General features: G+C 50.1%; 1 protein-coding gene across 1 annotated transcript in view; it reads right to left on the bottom strand.

The window, feature by feature from the left end:
• LOC119955579 (hemicentin-1-like) overlaps window positions 1-19,095 on the bottom strand; it is a 291,695-nt gene that overhangs the window by 91,188 nt on the left and 181,412 nt on the right. Inside the window, 8 exon segments of the mRNA XM_038781912.1 lie at window positions 2,280-2,387; window positions 5,626-5,790; window positions 11,072-11,193; window positions 12,798-12,954; window positions 13,812-13,939; window positions 16,727-16,871; window positions 17,115-17,256; window positions 17,413-17,549. Coding sequence (XP_038637840.1) covers window positions 2,280-2,387; window positions 5,626-5,790; window positions 11,072-11,193; window positions 12,798-12,954; window positions 13,812-13,939; window positions 16,727-16,871; window positions 17,115-17,256; window positions 17,413-17,549 — 1,104 coding nt within the window.

The raw sequence follows: 19,095 nt of genomic DNA, 5'->3' as shown, positions 1-19,095 counted from the left end.
CCCGGGAACCGGCATGCAAGCCAGCGCCAGCCTGCCTCTGTTCCTTGCCCAGGCAGAGTCTCGAAATCCAGCTCCAGGAATCGGCTCACTGGTCACACAGAAGCTTCAATTAAATCTATTTGTGACATCAATTGTCTCAAGTTTCCTTTCTTGAACCTCTCCACCTCTCTCCCCCTCCTCCACTAAGATTTTCCTTAAATCCAACCTCATTAACCGAGCTTTTAGTCCCCTTTTCTAATCTGGCCTAGCGAGGTTCAATTTGAAACTTTGTTGGATAATGCTCCTGCGAGGGTGCCCGGTGAGGTGCCAACAACAACTTGCATTCGCGTAGCAATGTTCACACAGTAAACATTCCGTGACATTTCACAGGAGTGTTATCAAATAAAACTGAACACCGAGCCCCTCACACAGGTATCAGGGAAGATGAACAAGGAGCATCTTAAAGGAGGAGAGGTTTTAGGAGGGAATTTCGAGCAGAGCAGCCAATGGTGATGTGATTAAAATCCTGGACGTGAGCAAGAGAAAGATACTGCACAGTCAGCCCTCAACTTACGCCATTCGAGTTACGACTTTACAATGCCACGCCAGCGCGTTCAGACCTGTACATTGACATAATGCGCCACCCATCTGTATAACTGGGCAGGCCGAACCATCATTATTGGGTTGGAAAGGAACTTTTTATACTGTTACATTTTTCTGGCACTATCACCGTGTTTTTAATGCCGATATGCTTATGTTGCATTTAATATGCGCTCACATAATTCAAGGTTAAACTGGTAACTGAGAGTGATCAAATGGCTTCATTATATTCCCCTCACTAACCGAGGAACTTGTGCTGAGGCGTGCAGGCATCAACAGTGACCTCAGCGACTTACAGGGCGAGAACGTTGCCGGGCACCCCATGTATGATTTTCGACCGTGGTTCAGGAACCAACCCCCCATTTGTACCATTATTCCCCTGGGAAAACCGGTCCCCCAACTACTACGTTTCGACTTACAACACGCTTTTCAGGAACCAAGGGTGGGATTTTCTGGCCGTTCACATTGGAGGGATCTTACCGTCCTGGCGATGGCGCACCCCCGCTGCGGGTTTCACGGCGGTAAGAGGTGCGCCCAACGGGAAACCCCGTTGACAATGGAGGCCAGACAACCCAGCCGCTAGCCACTGTGAGCCGGATCCCGCCACTACGGAACGCGCCATGGAGGGGGGAAGGAATGAATACCGACAAAATTGTGTCGTAAGTCTGAGGACTGCCTGCGTAAACGCAAGTTGTGGCTGTGCTTAAACAATCATAATAATACTCGAACATCAAAATTGAGGCAGATGTGTAAAAGAACACAGGGGAAGAAAGAGGAGACATTTACCCATCAACAGTCCAAATAGCTTTATATATAAAGCAGTGTGAAAAACTCCACTCCGGAGAGTGATCGAATCAGTCTGTTCCCATTAGTTACAATCCCCCAAAGGAGATCGTCATTAATTATGTTCGAGGGTGGCCGAGATTCTCCGAGCCTTCTCGCCGCGATCGCACCCGGCGCAGGGGCGGAGAATGGGGCCTCAGACCCGTGGCGCCGGTCGGCGGCCGTTGAAAGAGGCCCCCCGCGGACGACCAGCCGAGATCCCGCCGGCGTGGTTCTACCATGGTTCCACCCGGCGGGAGCTCAGAGTCGCGGCTGCGGTGGCCGTCCTGGTGGGGGATGGAGGGGGGGGATCCTTCATCGGGGGAGGGGGGGCCATCTATGATAGCCAGGCCCACAATCGTGGGCAACGATCGGCTGGCGCGCGCGATCTGTGCGGGGGGGGTGCCTACTTCTTCGGCGTTGGGCCGCTGTGTGGGTCTGCCATGTCGCGCAGGGCCAGCGCAGCAGGCAGCCACCGCGCACATACGCGGACCCGCGGTTGGAAGTGCAGTGCCCGTATCGGCAGCTGGAGCTGTGTGGAGCACTCCGGGCCCTGCAAGCCCCCTTAAAAACGGAGAATCACCCCGGACTTTCTCGAGAAAAGTTCAGGGCGATTCGCGCCCGTTTTCTGACGGGCGTGGGGACGTAGCCCCAATATTGGAGAATCCCGGCCGATATAAGATTTGGTACAAAATGGCTGCTCCCAGTCAGTAACAATTTGGAAACTGGGGGAAGCACACGTTGACAATTCAGGTGAATGCACTTCTCCTTTAATCACGGAATTATCTTTAAATGTGTCATTCATTTCTGTCAGGGTTAAATATCTTCCGGCGAGGTGTAAAGATCGGGCAAGAATGGGAACCTCGGTGTTTCTGTACCTTGCACTTTGAGTGTGACATGTCTACGTGAAGTCCCCACCACATTGCGGGCTGTACATATATAGCTGCCAGCATGGCTCAGGGCTGCGTCGGTGATTTCCAGATTTCCTGTGGATGCATAAAGATTGGAAATTATTCCTGAGAACTGGCACACTGGAGGGAAAACCCCGCGAGAGAAATCATCGGCATCAACTCCTAGAGCTGCACATTTCTTGCCTTGGAAAACGGGCGGCTGGCAGTTGAAAAGACGGCAGCACCTATCCCAAACCACAACCACCCAGGATTCACCCGGCTTCAGCTGAGGCCTGCTTCAGGCCTCAAGCCTGCCGACACACCTTTGCTCCCATCAGCAACGCAGGCTCCCACGCTTGTGGCAGGAGACCTGTTCGCAACTTGCGAGTACAAATGAACACTTGAGGGCTTTACCAACGGCCCCCAACAGGACTGTTGCTGAGCCCTCCAGGAAAGGCCCAGAATGATTCTACAGGGGATTCCTGTGGGGGTTCGCAGGAGCATTTTAGAAACCTCTGTGGCTCACCAGTGGGTCCGTTTTTGCCTCCCCACGAGATCAGTTCCTGTCACCCCCCTACCCCAGGGGCCATTTGCAAGAGCACAATAAGAGGAGCAGGAGTGGATGATGTGGCCCATCGAGCCTGCTCCACCATTCAACACCACCATGGCTGCTTTTGGGCTTCACACTTCATTTTCCCACCTGCTCCCTGTAATCCCTTAATTCCCGAATAGACCAAAAATCTGCCGATTCCCGCCTTAAATGATTCACAACCTTTGAGTGAAGAAATTTCTCCTCATCCCGTGAAGAAAGCCTATAGTGTGTTAGTGTTTATTAACAGGGGGCTTGAGTTTAAGAGCCGTGGGGTTATGCTGCAACTGTACAGGACCCTGGTGAGACTACATTTGGAGTATTGTGTGCAGTCTGGTCACCTCACTATAGGAAGGATGTGGAAGTATTGGAAAAGGTGCAAAGGAGATTTACCAGGATGCTGCCTGGTTTGCAGGATAGGTCTTATGAGGAACGGTTGAGGCAGCTAGGGCTTTTCTCTTTGGAGCGGAGGAGGATGAGGGGCGACTTAATAGAGGTTTATAAGATGGTGAGAGGGATAGATAGAGTGGACGTTCAGAGACTATTTCCTCGGGTGGATGGAGCTGTTACAAGGGGGCATAACTATAAGGTTCGGGGTGGGAGATATAGGGGGGATGTCCGAGGTAGGTTCTTTACTCAGCGAGTGGTTAGAGTGTGGAATGGACTGCCTGCTGTGATAGTGGATTCCGACACCTTAGGAACTTTCAAGCGGTTATTGGATAGGCTCATGGAGCACACCAGAATGACAGGGAGTTGGATAGCTTGATCTTGGTTTCAGACAATGCTTGGCACAACATCGAGGGCCGAAGGGCCTGTTCTGTGCTATACTGTTCTAAGTTCTATGTTCTACCTCAGTCCTAAATGATCAGCCCCTCTTCCCGATATTGTGTCCCCGTGTTTTAGATTACCCGACCAATGGAAGCAATCTCTCAGCATCCACCCTGTCAATCCCCTTCCTAATTTTGTAGGTTCGAATGAGATCGAACTCAAACTCCAGAGAGTATGGGTGCGATCGAACAGCCACATTGCGCCTGAAAAGTAGCATGCCAAGGGGGGAGGAGGGAGGGGGAGAGGGAGAGGGAGGGGAGGGAGTGGGAGGAGGGAAGTGGGAGGGGGGAAGTGGGGGGAAAGGGGGAGGGTGGGTGGGGGGAATGCCATCATAAGGGGCATGGGCTTGGGAGGAGTGGGGTCAGGGGTTGCATTGGGGGTTACTGGGACGCCATTTAAAAATGGCGTCCCGATCTCTCTCTGTACTGAGGAGTCCCAGCAAGCACAGCCCCTCAGTGTACAAACAGGGCTTTGTGCAGCTTGGGCCACACCTTCCCCTCCTGAGGCCCCCTGTCTAACTGGGGGCGTGTTAAATAGCAGAGTGTCTCTGAGCAAGCGCCGGGAACCACTCGGATAAACGCCCTCGCAATGGGACTTTGTTCCCATTTAGTTCAATCGCATCCTAGAAGTCCAATTTGCGCAACCTCTCATCACAGGACAACCCCCTCATTCCATGGACCAAGTTAGTGAGCCTCTGCTGTACTGCCCCCAATGCAGTTATATCCTTTCCTAAATGTGGAGACCGACACAGTGCTGCAGATGTGATCTCACCAAACAAATGCACTTGTTATTCTTGTACTCCAATCCTCCTGCAATAAAGACCATTTTCCCAGTGGATCGCTGGCCGATTTCCCAAATTCCCATAACCAGATACGTGTCGCAAACAGGCCATTTGGCTGCTTGCCAGGGTACATTCAGATGATGGCTGAATTAGAAAATCTAATCTCTTCCCCCACCCCCCTCCCCAGTGCTGGCATCAGGCTGGAGTGAAAAATCCCCCTTTCACTGAACAGAGCCGTGTATTCCTCCGCCTCTACAATCACTCAGCCCTCCCACCCTCCTGCAGAGGGGCTGATTCCTGACTCTCATATGGGAACCAGACGACAGTGAATATTACTCCACTGGTGTCGGGGGAGGGAGGGGGTGGGGATCGGGAGGGGTCCACAACCTAGTCTAACCCTCATCTTCATCTGGTCTATCCACACCCGGAAAATGGGTCACTGGATTGTGATCTGGAGGAGAGAATCCTGGCTGATTTTCCATTTTCTAAGCTTCTCTTGCCAGGTAGCAGCCATGGAAACAAATTGAATATTAATATCCAAGCCAGCTATCCAGGCCAAAGCTTCCGGTGTCACAGCGCCAAGTCCAACTGGGAATTTCATCCGAGGGTAGAGTTCGATGATAGTCCCCAGGGTCTCTGGTTAGGAGCAAGCCCGGGATGAGGAAGGTGGCTGCATCGACCGCGACTGACTGGGAAGTGGTTGACGAGGGCCCACTGCCGGTGAGGAAGGTTTGCTCCTTGGGATTGGGCTGTGAGAACCTCTGCGCGGAACCCATTTTGTTTATGTGGCAGTTCTTCCAAAGCGGTCGCCATCGATCATCAGGGTTGACGGGCGATCACAGAATGGCTTAATCGGTGGCTCAGAACAGGCCTGCCCAGTTCCAGAATAGTCATGAAGGCCTAGGTTAGAGATACCACCTGTTCCCGCTGTGACTGACATTAGCTCATTCAGCACAGAGCAAGATTCGAACATGGTTTGCACGCAGTTGAAAGCTCACTGGGCCACGAGTGAGCTTGAGACAGGTCCCCAAAGGGAGAAGGTATCAAACGACTTACCGGAAGACAAAGATAAACCAGAATAAGTCGATCGGTAACTCACGTCAATATAAGCATAAAAGCGTCAATCTTGCACAAACCTGTTGGCAGTATTTTATACCCTGGCCCTCGGTTCCCCATCCGAGCGCCATCCTTCATCCAGCTCACTGCAGGCTCTGGGATTCCAGTCACATGACACGTCAGCATGACCGAGGACATTTTAGTGACAGTAACATCCGGAGAGTCATCAGCAATCGATGGGGGGACTGGGGTGCAAATAAACAACAATGTTTAAAACAAGAGGGGTTCAGCCTTAACAAAAAAACTTGCATTTATATTGCATTTTTCACAACCGCCGGATGTCTCAAACCACGGTACAAACAATGAAATACTTCCGAAGTGCAGTCACTGCTGGGATGGAGGGAACATTTGTGCACAGCAAGATCCCACACACAGCAATGTAATCATGACCAGGTGACCTATTTTTGAGATGTTGATTGAAGGTTAAATCTTTTGGTCAGGACCCCGGGAGAGAACCTCCTCATTCGTCTTCAAATAGAGCGACAGGACCTTCCAGAATCAGCTGAGAGAGTAGGCAGGGAGGGACTCGGTTCAGCAGCTCATCTGAGAGACGGCACCTCCTCCGGCAATGCAACACTTCGTCAATGCTGCACTGGATGGAACATCAGCCTTGACCTTTGCACTCAACTCCTGGAGTGGAAGGACTGTTGGTCAACATCCTCCCTTCTTGGGGTCACATTGAAATGCTTCAAGCAAGTGCTGGACACCTGATGATGGAGCTTACGGGCCACACTTTAAGTGAATGGAACAGGGGTGACCAACCGTAACTGTGCACAGTGGGTGGCTTCTCAGCTTCTCCATCCTGAGCCTTCTAACTGTTTCAAAAAAACGATGCTGCTTCATGAACATTGGTTTGTCTACCATCAAAATCACATGACCTGGGTAGTGTCGGCGGTTTACGGAGCTATTTTGGAAGAGGAGAAGGCACCAATGGACGGGATCAAAGCAAAGTGGGAGGAAGAGTTGGGAGAGGGTATGGAGGAGGGGTTCTGGTGTGAGGTGCTCGTGCGCGAGGTTGGGGCTGATACAGCTGAAGGTGGTATATAGAGCACACCTCACAAGGGCGAGGATGAGGGGGTAAAAGATGTGTGTGAACGTTGCAGGGGGGGTGGGGGGTGCGCAAATCACATTTATATGTTTTGGTCCTGTCCAAAGCTGGGGGATTACTGGAAGGAGGTTTTTAGGGTAATCTCTAAAGTGGTGCGCGTGAAACTGGACGTGGGCCATATTCAGGGTGTCGGACCAGCCGGGATTGGAAACGGGTGCAGAGGCAGATGTTGTAGCCTTCGCCTCGTTGATCGCCCAAAGGCGGATCCTGCTGGGATGGAGAGCAGCCTCTCCACCCTGTGCCCTGGCGTGGCGGGGGGACCTGCTGGAATTCTTGATTCTTGAGAAGGTTACGTTTGAACTGAGGGGAAGGATGGAGGGGTTCTACAATACATGGGCATTATTCATCATGCATTTTCAAGAACTGGATAACATCGAACATTAGTTGGGGTGGGTGGGTGGGAGGGTTGGGGGGAGGGGGGGGCGATGGGTGTTCATGGTGACTGTGGGTGATCCCTGATTCCTTTTGTCATTTGTTTACGTTAACATGGGGGCTAATGTTTGGGGTTTGGTGGGAGGTTGGGATCGTTGTTATTGATATGGGGATTGACATATTTGCTACTGATTATTGTTTATTGTTGGTGGGTGTAAATTTGGGAGAAAATGGAGAATAAAAATATTTTTTTTAAAATCATATGACCTGGCCACACATCATGAGTACTTTCTCCTGGATCCTTTGAAAATAACCTATTTAGACCCCCCCCCCCCCCCCCCCCCCCCCCCCCCCCCCACCTCCGGTCTGTCTTTATAAAACTAGTTACTGAAGTCATCCATGGTCGATTTTGTCATTTATTTCCTTGCAAAACCTTTTCCGGGAGATAAAACATTTGGACAATAAACCTTTCCTTTCTTCTGTGGCACTTCACAGGTATCCTGTTTATATTGGAAAGCTTTTTGCTCGATGATAAAAGGCAATTTGATTATTAACCCTTCATAGAATGTCTACAGTGCAGAAGGAGACCATTCGGCCCAGCACGACTGCACTGACCCTCCGAAAGAGCACCCTACCCAGGCACAATCCCCCACCCTATCCCCGTAACCCCACCTAACCGGCACATCTGTGGAATGTAGCAGGAAACCGGAGCACCCGGAGGAAACCCACGCAGACATGGGGAGAACGTACAAACTCCACACAGACAGTCACCCGAGGTCGGAATCGAACCCAGGTCCCTGGCACCGTGTGCCAGCAGTGCGAACTCAATACTGAGGTTACGGAACCGTAAATTACATATTTTTCAGTAATTCACTCACGAAAGCAGCACGGTAGCCTTGTGGATAGCACAATTGCTTCACAGCTCCAGGGTCCCAGGTTCGATTCCGGCTTGGGTCACTGTCTGTGCAGAGTCTGCACATCCTCCCCGTGTGTGCGTGGGTTTCCTCCGGGTGCTCCGGTTTCCTCCCACAGTCCAAAGATGTGCAGGTTAGGTGGATTGGCCATGATAAATTGCCCTTAGTGTTGGGTGGGGTTACTGGGTTATGGGGATAGGGTGGAGGTGTTGACCTTGGGTAGGGTGCTCTTTCCAAGAGCCGGTGCAGACTCGATGGGCCAAATGGCCTCCTTCTGCACTGTAAATTCTATGAATTCTATGAAACAAAAAACGTTCGAGAATTCTTGTTTGTTGCAGCTACTTCTTGTTGCAATGATTTAGTCACACTTTTGTAAATTACAGTAAAGATCACGGTTAAAGTGTGATATTTGTAGTACCATTGACTTTGATTATTTTTAACAGATCATATTGTCATGCCTGCCATTCAGTCCTCCCACCACTGTTAGCACTGCGGTCAGTGCCACCCAGGCCAGACCCCCATTTGATGTTTCACTCAGGGTGGCACAGTGGTTAGCACTGCTGCCCCACAGCACCAGGGACCCGGGTTCGATTCCGGTCTCGGGTGACAGTCTGTGTGGAGTCTGCACGCTCTCCCCGTGTCTGCCTGGGTTTCCTCCGGGCGCTCTGGTTTCCTCCCACAGTGCACAGATGTGCAGATTGGATCGACTGGCCACGCTAAATTGCCCCTTAATGCCCAAAGGTTGGGTGAAAATACAAGACTAGAGAGGGGATTGGGCCTAAGTAGGGAGCTCTTTCGAAGGATCGGCACAGGCTTGATGGGCCAAATGGCCTCCTTCTGCACTGTAGGGATTCTATGATTCTATTTTCATTCCTCCCCATAGTGACCTCACTGATCCTGGCCAGAATGCAGATGATTGGGTAATTTCCTCCACCAATTACACCGGGAGATGGCACTGCCCAAAGTGACTGGAATTGATTTGAAGCACATAGGACAGGGGCTGGTTTAGCTCACTTGGCTAAATCGCTGGCTATTAAAGCAGGCCAAGCAGGCCAGCAGCACGGTTTGATTCCCGTACCAGCATCCCTGACAGGCGGCGGAATGTGGCGACTAGGGGCTTTTCACAGCAACTTAATTGAAGCCTACTCGTGACAATAAGCGATTTTCATTTTCATTTCATTTCCCACGCATCCCGTCACATGAGGCCACCCACCATTGGCCGGCGGCGAGATCTTCTCATCCTGCTATTGTCAACGGCATTTCCCGTTGAATGCACCCCTCGATGCCAGGAACCTGCGGCGGGGGTGCGCCGTCGATGGGACTCGAAGGTCTCGCCAGCATAACCCGCTGGAAAATTCCAGCCACAATTGGGAATATGCAACAATCCTCCACGCAAAGCACTTTGCCGGAGAAATCATCCTGATTGTATCAGGAGAACTGTTATAGTTTCAGTTGAGATCTTTTTCCACTGATTTGCCGAGACGTCTTTTAAACTGACTTTGTAGACTGTTTTCTGAAATAGTCTATTGAAGTAGACTCTGTAGACTGTTTGCTGTAGAACAACGTTCAAATGGACACGGTTTGTTGAGTAGATGGACCACTGTGTGTCCTGCAAAAACTCCATTCCACTTCCAACTCACTGGCTGGCCCAGTCTTTCCAAGTCATTTTTTATTTCCTCAGACAAGATTTAAAAACAATTTTAATCGCCTTTTATTTTAATTTCCACTTTATTTCCGAAGGCTCTCCCACCCTCACTCCCGCCCTACTCTCCTACTGCACAGGCTCCAGTTTCAATTTCAATCATTCTTCAGTCCACAGATTCCAGTTCCGTGTGACGTCGGCAGCGAGGAGCGGGGAACATCAGGTAACCCGACCTCTCCAGCGAGAAAATCGCGCTTCCCGATTCTCATGGGATTTTCCACCCGCCCCGTCGATCCCATGGACGGTGAGTGGGGGCTTAAAATCGCCCCCCCCCCCCGTGTTTGTGACTGGGCGAAAGTGGAATGTCAGATGATACGTTCAGGAGTATTTCCTCCCAGTGTTTGTAAACCTCGGCCCAGCCTGTCGCCTCTGGTCTCAAATTTCAAATCTCATTCTATCCTTACCCTCCACAGGGCCTCTTGCATATTCCCACCTTGCTCCGTCTTTGCTTCGTCTGTCCACATGAAATGAAAATCGCTTATTGTCACGAGTAGGCTTCAATGAAGTTACTGTGAAAAGCCCCTAGTCGCCACATTCCGGCGCCTGTTCAGGGAGTCTGTTACGGGAATCGAACCGTGCTGCTGGCCTGCCTTGGTCTGCTTTCAAAGCCAGCGATTTAGCCCAGTGTGCTAAACAGCCCTTAAACATGACCACCGCCCTCCCATTTCTTTATTTCTCTTTTGTCTTTGTTCCAGGCATTTGGAACACAAACATCACCGGCACAGAAGACAGGTCCAGGCCTTTGCAGAAACTGGAACAGGGGCACAGGAGTCAACGGGACAAAGTACAAGAGGAAACATGCAAGAGCGCAGATGTACCCGAGAGGCCGGAGACAAAGCAGATATGCAGAGCGTGGACAGATCTGCTAAAGGCATCAGAGGAAAGACAGATGGCTGCAGAAAAATCAGATGGGAGGAAATGTCAGCGCGCCGAGAGACAGATGATCTCAATGAAAGATACATGGCCTGGAACAAAACAAATGAGAATAAAACAGGGAGAGAGAGAAACAGAGAACACAGAATATAGACATCAATCCATTGACAGATGAGGACACGCAGACACAAAAGCATCCACATGAGAATCCTTCTGATTCATCGTGAGCAATGCCAAAGATTTCTTCATACAGAAAGAGATACCATTCTGCATTTCATGGACAGATGGAAAAATCGCAACGTGGAAATATGACTTGCGACCAAACTGCATTGGTGTGTCCTTTATACGAGACTTAATCCAACCTTGTTTCCTCGATCCTTTGATCCTGTTTCCTTCACCCAGTCTCTGACCTATTCTTAACACTGCACCCCGTCACCCACCACAGAACCTCACTGTCACACGCCAGGCAAATAGTGCTTTGGTTAAGTCCGCCTCACCGTGGACCGTGAATTGGATGAGCCGGCGGGAATCACCTGCCTCATTGGAGGCTACACATTCGTACAACCCCGTATCCTGAGTGGTGGCTGAAAGGATCGCCAGTGACCCCGACGGCAACAACCTGGAGGAGGAGAATGATCAACACATCAGCTGGTGACGGTAGAATTAGACTGAACGAGAAGGCAGCACTGGATCTGTCCAAGGTTCTGAACCATTAGAGGGGCTGAATGTCTAACAACAAATGAAGTTACTGAGCTAATGCTCTCAAAAATCTTATATAAACCTACAAGTTACCTCTCCATGTAATCAGTCCATCCATTTCTCTAGATTCTGCCTTGCAGCGAGGGGCGATTGGGAGCCACCAGTAGTCAGACAATGGGAGACAAATTGGCTTATGAGCTGTACTCTCGCTGGGTTTGTGTAGTTGTCCCAGGGGGCGATTTCAGTTTTAATGTAAACTATTCCAGATATGGCGCCAATAAAAGGAAATATTATTTCACATAGAACCTGCCAGCTCATTAAATAAATATGGGCAGTACCTTGTACAGGTCTTACACAAGGTTAGTTTTGGATGGGTTACTGATCCCATTACTCTGTTCTGACAGTGCATCTCAGCCATTCATTGGCGCCTCCAACTGCACCAACTGCACCAAAATTTACTAGGATGTTGCCTGGTATGGAGGGAAGGTCTTACGAGGAAAGGCTCAGGGACTTGAGGTTGTTTTCGTTAGAGAGGAGAAGGCTGAGAGGTGACTTAATAGAGACATATAAGATAGTCAGAGGGTTAGATAGGGTGGACAGTGAGAGTCTTTTTCCTCGGATGGTGATGACCAACACGAGGGGACATAGATTTAAATTGAGGGGTAATAGATATAGGACAGATGTCAGAGGCAGGTTCTTTACTCAGAGAGTAGTAGGGGTGTGGAACGCCCTGCCTGCAACAGTAGTAGACTCGCCAACTTTAAGGGCATTTAAGTGGTCACTGGATAGACATATGGATGAAAATGGAATAGTGTGGGTCAGATAGGCTTCAGATGGTTTCACAGGTCGGCGCAACATCGAGGGCCGAAGGGCCCGTACTGCGCTGTAGTGTTCTATGTTCTGTGTCGCAGAATTATACAGAACTCACTACACAGAAATAGGCCATTTGACCCACCTTGACTGTGCTAGAGTTCATAACCCTCCACGCGTCTCCTCAACGTTACATCAGCCTCACCTCAGCCTTTCAGAATATCCTTCTAACTCCTTTTTCTCTCATGGGCGTATCCAATTTCCTTCTGAAAGCATCAACACTTTTTGCCTCAATCTCTTCCTGTGGTGGAGATTTCCACATTCTAACCACAGGTGGGGCTAATTGGTCAGCCCTTTCAAGGAGCGACAGGCTGAATGGCCTCCTTCTCAATCCATCAGGTTCCATGTCCATTCCCGTGGCCCAGTGTGTGACTCCCCTGATTGAGATTATCAATCTAGTGCTGGGTTTTGTCAAATTATGTGAGATTTTCATGTTGAGCACTCTGTCAACCACTGGCTTCGACTCTCCCAACCCACCTCACGTAGGATACATTGTGACATCTATCTCATCAATCTGGGCGAAACTCAATATAAATCCCAGGATGAAAAGGCAGTCCAACTGACTCAACTGTTCCCCAAACCAAAGTTTCGAACAGTTTTATTAACCCAGTCCCTCAAACAATCAGGTTTTTCCACTCAGTCCCTCAATGTTACCTGTACATGTTCTGCTGCAGGTCAAAGTTCAGAGGTTTACCATTTTTCTTCCAGGTCACCTCGGGTTTCGGGGTTCCTGAAACCTCGCAGGTCAACTCTGCTTGAAGATTTGCCAGAGCTGTGACGTTAGTTGGAGCGGGACTAATGGTGGGAGCACCTGGAAGGAAGAAATACAGTTAAATAGAATCATACAGGAATGGGGACAAGGGTGTTTATTGAGGGAGTTTCTATCATTGGAAAACTGAGGGAGGGTGCAGGGCACTGACAAACTTGAAAAGGCTAAAAGGGTAAGCTGAGGTTTATTAGAAAGTATTCACTGAACTGGGTTTTTAAACACAGGAAGCTGGGAGGAGGTCAGAAAGACAAAGGAAGGTAAAGAATCCACAGGCCATGAGAAAGAAGAAGTGGAGGTTGGACATAGTGGATGGAGAAGGAGGTGCTATCCGACAAACCTTTCCTTGTATCTTTTTTAGCAGCAAGCAATCCACAGCGAAATGTTTCAATGCATAATGGAAATGTTTTTTCTTTCGCACAATACTACCCTAAACTGCTCAATGGTCATTACCTTTCCCTGAAATGAATTCACTTCCCCCCCCCCCCCCCCCCCCCCACCCCACCTCCCCCTTCAACAAATCACTTGTGTTTATATTCCAGAGAACCAGTTGATGAAGGATAGAATTGGAGCCAATCTTTACACACTTTTATAAACATTTATTCACAGAATTACACATTACAAGTATGCGCCTCCTAACTCAACAAGCCCAATTTCAATCTGTGTCTATTTTTAGAGAATAAGTGAATCCCCATTTAATACCCGCCACCCAACTACAATGAAGCACAATTAATATACAATTAACAACTTGAGTGTCCCTTCCTTTCCCTTGCCAGGAGTGAGGCTCTGCTCTTGTTTCTCCTCTCTCCTATTGATTTTGATACAGCACGCACAATACTTTTATAGGAAGCCTTCAATGGCTCAAAAGCTTCCTGGCAGCTTTGCTGTTAAAGTCAACATACCCAAGACCTGTAGCTCAATCCGATGATGATCTGTGCCAACCGCGTTTGACGCTGTGCAGAGGTAGCGGCCCGAATCTGAAGCCTGGACTGAGCGGATTCGTAGGGATCCCTCGGGGAGAAAGTCAAACCTGCGAGGCAATCCAAAAAATCCCCAATCAAAGGGCAAGGGAGAGAAATGACCATGATGGAGATGACGAAGCAAAAACAACGATCAAATTCAATATCCCTTTACAGTAACTATCAACTCAAAGTCCTATCCAATAGAACACTCCAGCTGGTGAAGTATGCAGCCCCATTGCCCACAATTCTCCTTTGATACATTCAGGAATCACTGCTGCATCCTTTGGGCCATTCCGGGAAAGAACACCCACAATGAAGACTATTGGGTGTTTGTGGTGTAGTACTGAGCTGTGGAGACTCAATCTTCGGGATATTCCGAGTTAGGTATTCCCAGTCAGTGAGAGATCTACAGGTTAACTCAACATTCCTGGGCTAGGAAGATTGGGAAGAAAAACAGACAAGGGCCGGGATTCTCCCCTACCCGGTGGAGCGGGGGGGTCCCGGTGTACCGGAGTGGCGAGAACCAGTCCAGCATCGAGCCTCCCCAAAGCTGCGGAATTCTTCGCACCTTAGGGGCTAGGTCCGTGTCGGAGTGGCTCCCGCTTCACTGACCGGCGCCACCGGCCTTTGGCGCCACGCCGATCGGTGTCGGGACTGGCCGAAAGGCCTTTGCCAGTCGGCGTGAGTCCGCGCATGCGCCGGATCGTCAGCAGGTGCTGATGTCACCCCGGCGCATGCGCGGTGGAGGAGGTCTCTTCCACCTCCGCCATGGTGGAGGCCGTGGCGGCGGCGGAAATAAAAGAGTGCCCCCACGGCACAGGCCCGCCCGCCGATCGGTGGGCCCCGATCGCGGGCCAGGCCACCGTGTGGGCACCCCCCCCGGGTTCAGATCGCCCCGCGCCCCTCCCAGGACCCCGGGGCCTGCTCGCGCCGCCTGCTCCTGCCGGCACCAGAGGTGGTTTAAACCGCGTCGGCAGGAGAGGCCTGACAGCGGCGGGACTTCGGCCCATCGTGGGCCGGAGAATCTCCGCGGGGGGCCTTGCGACCAGCGCGGGTGGCCAGCCGACAGGCGGGGCGTGATTTCCACCGCCGCCGATTCCCAGGTGGCGGAGAATTCCGGCCACGCCGGGCGAGCGATTTACGCCGGCCCTGGGCGATTCCCCGACCCTGCGGGGGGTTGGAGAATTCCGCCCAAGGTTCCCGTTGTTGTCACTTTGAAGGCAGCTCCAAACAAAAGCATGGATGAATGGCGATGGAAAGTGCGCGTTAGTGGATAAAGACAGCATTGAGGTCGGCTGTGATGTTCTCCTTCCAAAACTGAACAAGTTCCCAACACTCCGCAGCTTGGCTCACATATAAAGGATGACAATTCAGTTGAGGTACCAGAGGGGTCACTGACTCCTAGCACTGTGGAACTGTAATGAAAACTGGATAAACGCAGCATCTGTGGAGACAGTAACCAAGTTAACGTTTCAATCCTATATAACTTCTTGTTCCACACTTGCTGCCAATCCCGCAGAGCTTTTCCGGCACTTTCTGTTTTCCTGTCAGATTTACAGCTTTCATTTCACTCTGGAACTGTATCTCAGTAAGAGCCAGCAGCCTTAAAATAAGAAGCGATAAGATTGACTAGAGAGCATAAGGATTAGGCCATATAAGATCACAAGGCCGAATGGCCTCCTTCTGCACTGTAAATTCTATGATTCTATGAATCTACTTCAAGGCACAAGTGGCAGAATAATTTCCACTTGCCTGGATGAGTGCAGCTCCTACAACACTCAAGAAGCTCAATGCTATCCAGGACAAAGTAGCCCGTTTGATTGGTACCCCATTCACCACCAGAAACAATCAAACCCCTCCACCACCAGTTAATAATGGCAGCACCATCTAGAAGGAGAAGTGCAGTGGATGCACCACAACCTGCCAGTTCCCCACCAAGCCACACACCATCATGTCTTGGAACTGTAATCGCTGCTCGATCGCTATCGCTGGGTCAAAAACCTGGAACTCCCTCACAGCACAGTAGGTATACGTACACCACATGGACTGCAGCGGTTCAAGGAAGCGGCTCATCACCACCTTCTCAAGGGTAATTAGGGAGGGGCAATAAACGCTGGGAATGGTCTTGTGGTTCAGAGGTTAGCAAATTGTCTCTGAGCCAGAAGCTCCGTGTTCCAGTCCTACCCCAGGACTTGATGGTCAAGGACGGTGGGTTCATAGTGCGGTCAACCAGGTTGAGTATGTCAACCTTCCAATCCTTCCAGACACACCAATGGCTGGTGGTGAGAGCAGGAGAGACGGTAGCACAGTGGGGAGCACTGTCGCTTCACAGCTCCAGGGTCTCAGGTTCGATTCTCGGCTTGGGTCACCGTCTGTGCGGAGTCTGCACGTCCTCCCCGTGTCTGCGTGGGTTTCCTCCGGGTGCTCCGGTTTCCTCCCACAGTCCAAAGATGTGAAGGTTAGGTGGATTGGCCATGCTAAATTGCCCTTAGTGTCCAAAGGGGTTGGGTGGGGTTGATGGGTTACGGGGATGGGGTGGAGGTGTGGGTCCTGTGGGGTTCTCTTTCCAAGGGCCGATGCAGACTCGATGAACTGAATGGCCTCCTTCTGCACTGTAAATTCTATGTCTACGGTCAACCATGCTGCATGGGATGCGGCTCCACTCAAGTTATAAGCCCCCGATGACAGAGACCTGTTCCAAGATTACTAGCTGTGGAAATAGACAAAAGTGTACCTTACTGCACCACTAGGCACAGAAAGAGAATTGGAATAGAAATAAATGCTGTCTTGGCCAGTGACGCCAACATCCTGTGAACAAATAAATAAATCATAAACGTACTACTATCTGCCTGTACCTGGAGCTGTCTGCAGCCAGCAAATTGCCATTCTTTCTCCAAGTGATTGCTGCTTTGGGGATGCCTTGGGCTTCACATTCCAATAAAGCAACCTGGTTGATGAAGACCGAGAGAGATGGCGAACTGGCTGCGATTGTCGGAGTCACTGAAATACATGCAAAAGACACCAAGTCAATCAGACCTCAAAACTAACGCCTGGGTTTAACATGTAGAATAACAGACCAATGTAAACGAAACTTAAAATTTATGCCCTCCTATTACCAACCCACTGACCAGTGAAAATATCTTCCCCGATTTAATTTATCAGAAGCCACTCAGGCTTTATTATATCGCCTCAACCTTTTGTACTGCCCCCAGTGGAGGGAGGTTTGTGCAATTCTGCGCTCACCATGAATGACTACGTTGAAGGTGCGAGTCACCAGTCCCGCAATGTTGGTGGCAAGGCATCGATACTCGCCAGCGTCTGCGGGCGCAACATTACTGATCAGCAGGATTTGACTGTCCGGCAGATTCTGGATGTGAGCATTAGCCTGGAAAAAAAAACCCAAGAAACAACGCAGAAGAGTTTGGATTATAAAGGGTAAAAGTGCAGAATATATATTGCGATGGCGCGTAGACTACTTGGACTGGGAAGAAAGCTGAAGGCCACGTCCGCTTGTTAAAGTTATCTGTCCAAAAACACTTACTTGTAACGGGACATTGTTCTTAAACCACTGGACATCGGGAGGTGGGTCAGCTTCAGACTCGCATTCCAGTGTTAGCTGCTCCTCAGCCAATAGCGTGACCATCTGAACGCCATTGGAGCCCATGATATGTGGAGGGACTGTATCAAGCAGACAGAAACACAACTGAAACATGGAGTATGCGGTCAAATAGTAAACTGGAAACGGATCAAACTCAAACCCAAAATGCAAACACCAGACTGGGGATACCGACAGACACATTTGCTCCATGGGGCAGAATGGCTGTGGAGATGTGAGGATGAACAGGGGTGAACTGGGTTAGACTTAAGATGGAGCAGATACTAAAGGACAAATGGCCTCTACTTGTTGCATAGTTTCTGACACGGAGGTTCAGACCGTTCCTCTGACATTGAGGCCCTACTATTATGGAAAATACTGGATGTTGGGCGGGATTTTCCGATCCCCAGGGGCACGTGTCCAGGCAACGCGCCATTTCGCTGGTGGCGGGATTCTATGTTCCCGTTGCTTGTCAATGGGATTTCCCATTGTGACCACAACGCGACGCCAGGAAACCCGGGGTGGGAGTGCGCTGCTGGCGGGAAAAGGGAATCGCAACGGTCGGAGAATTCGGACCGTTATCTATTAAATAACGGGAATGTTTGGTTATGTTACTGTAATTGTAAAGCAGCGTTCTTCAAAGTCGGGGGGTGGGGGGGACCCGCGGGTGGGTCGCAGGCGGGTGTTGGGAGGGTCACGGAGCCGTTGTCCGTGGCGCTCCCGATCGCGCAAATCCCCGCGCAGCAGCCGGCTTTTCATAATGCTGGCTGAAAGCGGCCGCAAACATGTTGAAAAATTTTTTGGTCGCATTGTGCATGCGCGCCGATAAGTGGGCACGCATGCGCAGTGCGGCCGCTATTTTTTAAAACGGTTGCAGCTTTTTATTTTACAAGTTTTGTAATGGTTTTTATTCATTTATTTTATTTATTTCATTTTTATTTTTTTCGTTTATTTCATTCATTTTATTTTTTTTTACAAGTTCGGGGGGGTTTTATTCATTTTTCATTTATTTTATTCATTTTTTTTTACAAGTTCGGGGGGTTTTATTCATTTTGTTCATTTATTTTACTAATTTTCTTTTCTTTTTACAAGTTCGGGGGGGAGGGGTTTATTTGATAAAATTTTACAGGAAAAAAATGCAGAACTTTGGACAGATGGAGACTCCATACTTTCCGACACCGGAAGGCTTCCCCTTCATCCAACAGGTTCCATTGGAAGAGCGTGTACGAGGGCCAAAGGGACCCAAAACCATTTCCTCCATTTTTGGCAGCAGCAAGCAAGGTAAGAGAAAATGGTGGGTCGCACAGGCCGGCCGGCGTGGGTCGCGAAGGTCGGCCAGGTTGGGTCGCGAGGTCGGCCGGCGTGGGTCGTGAAGGTCGGCCGGCGTGGGTCGCGAAGGTCGGCCAGGTTGGGTCCCGAAGGTTGGCCGGTTGGTAAAAATGGGTCCCCGGAAAAAAAGTTTGAAGAACACTGTTGTAAAGAGTAGAGGCGATTCAGAATATTAGGAACTGATGTTAGGAGAAGAGCAGACACTCAACCATATGGGAGCAGGCCGAATGTCCGCCTGCAGCGGGAATGAAGGTTAAAGTAAATCTGAGGACAGCACAGGTCATTTACAAGGAGAAAAAC

Source organism: Scyliorhinus canicula, chromosome 21 (assembly GCF_902713615.1).
Source record: "Scyliorhinus canicula chromosome 21, sScyCan1.1, whole genome shotgun sequence".
NCBI lineage: Eukaryota > Metazoa > Chordata > Chondrichthyes > Carcharhiniformes > Scyliorhinidae > Scyliorhinus > Scyliorhinus canicula.
The sequence above is the reverse complement of the archived record's forward strand: the minus strand, read 5'-3'. Positions and strand labels throughout refer to the sequence as shown.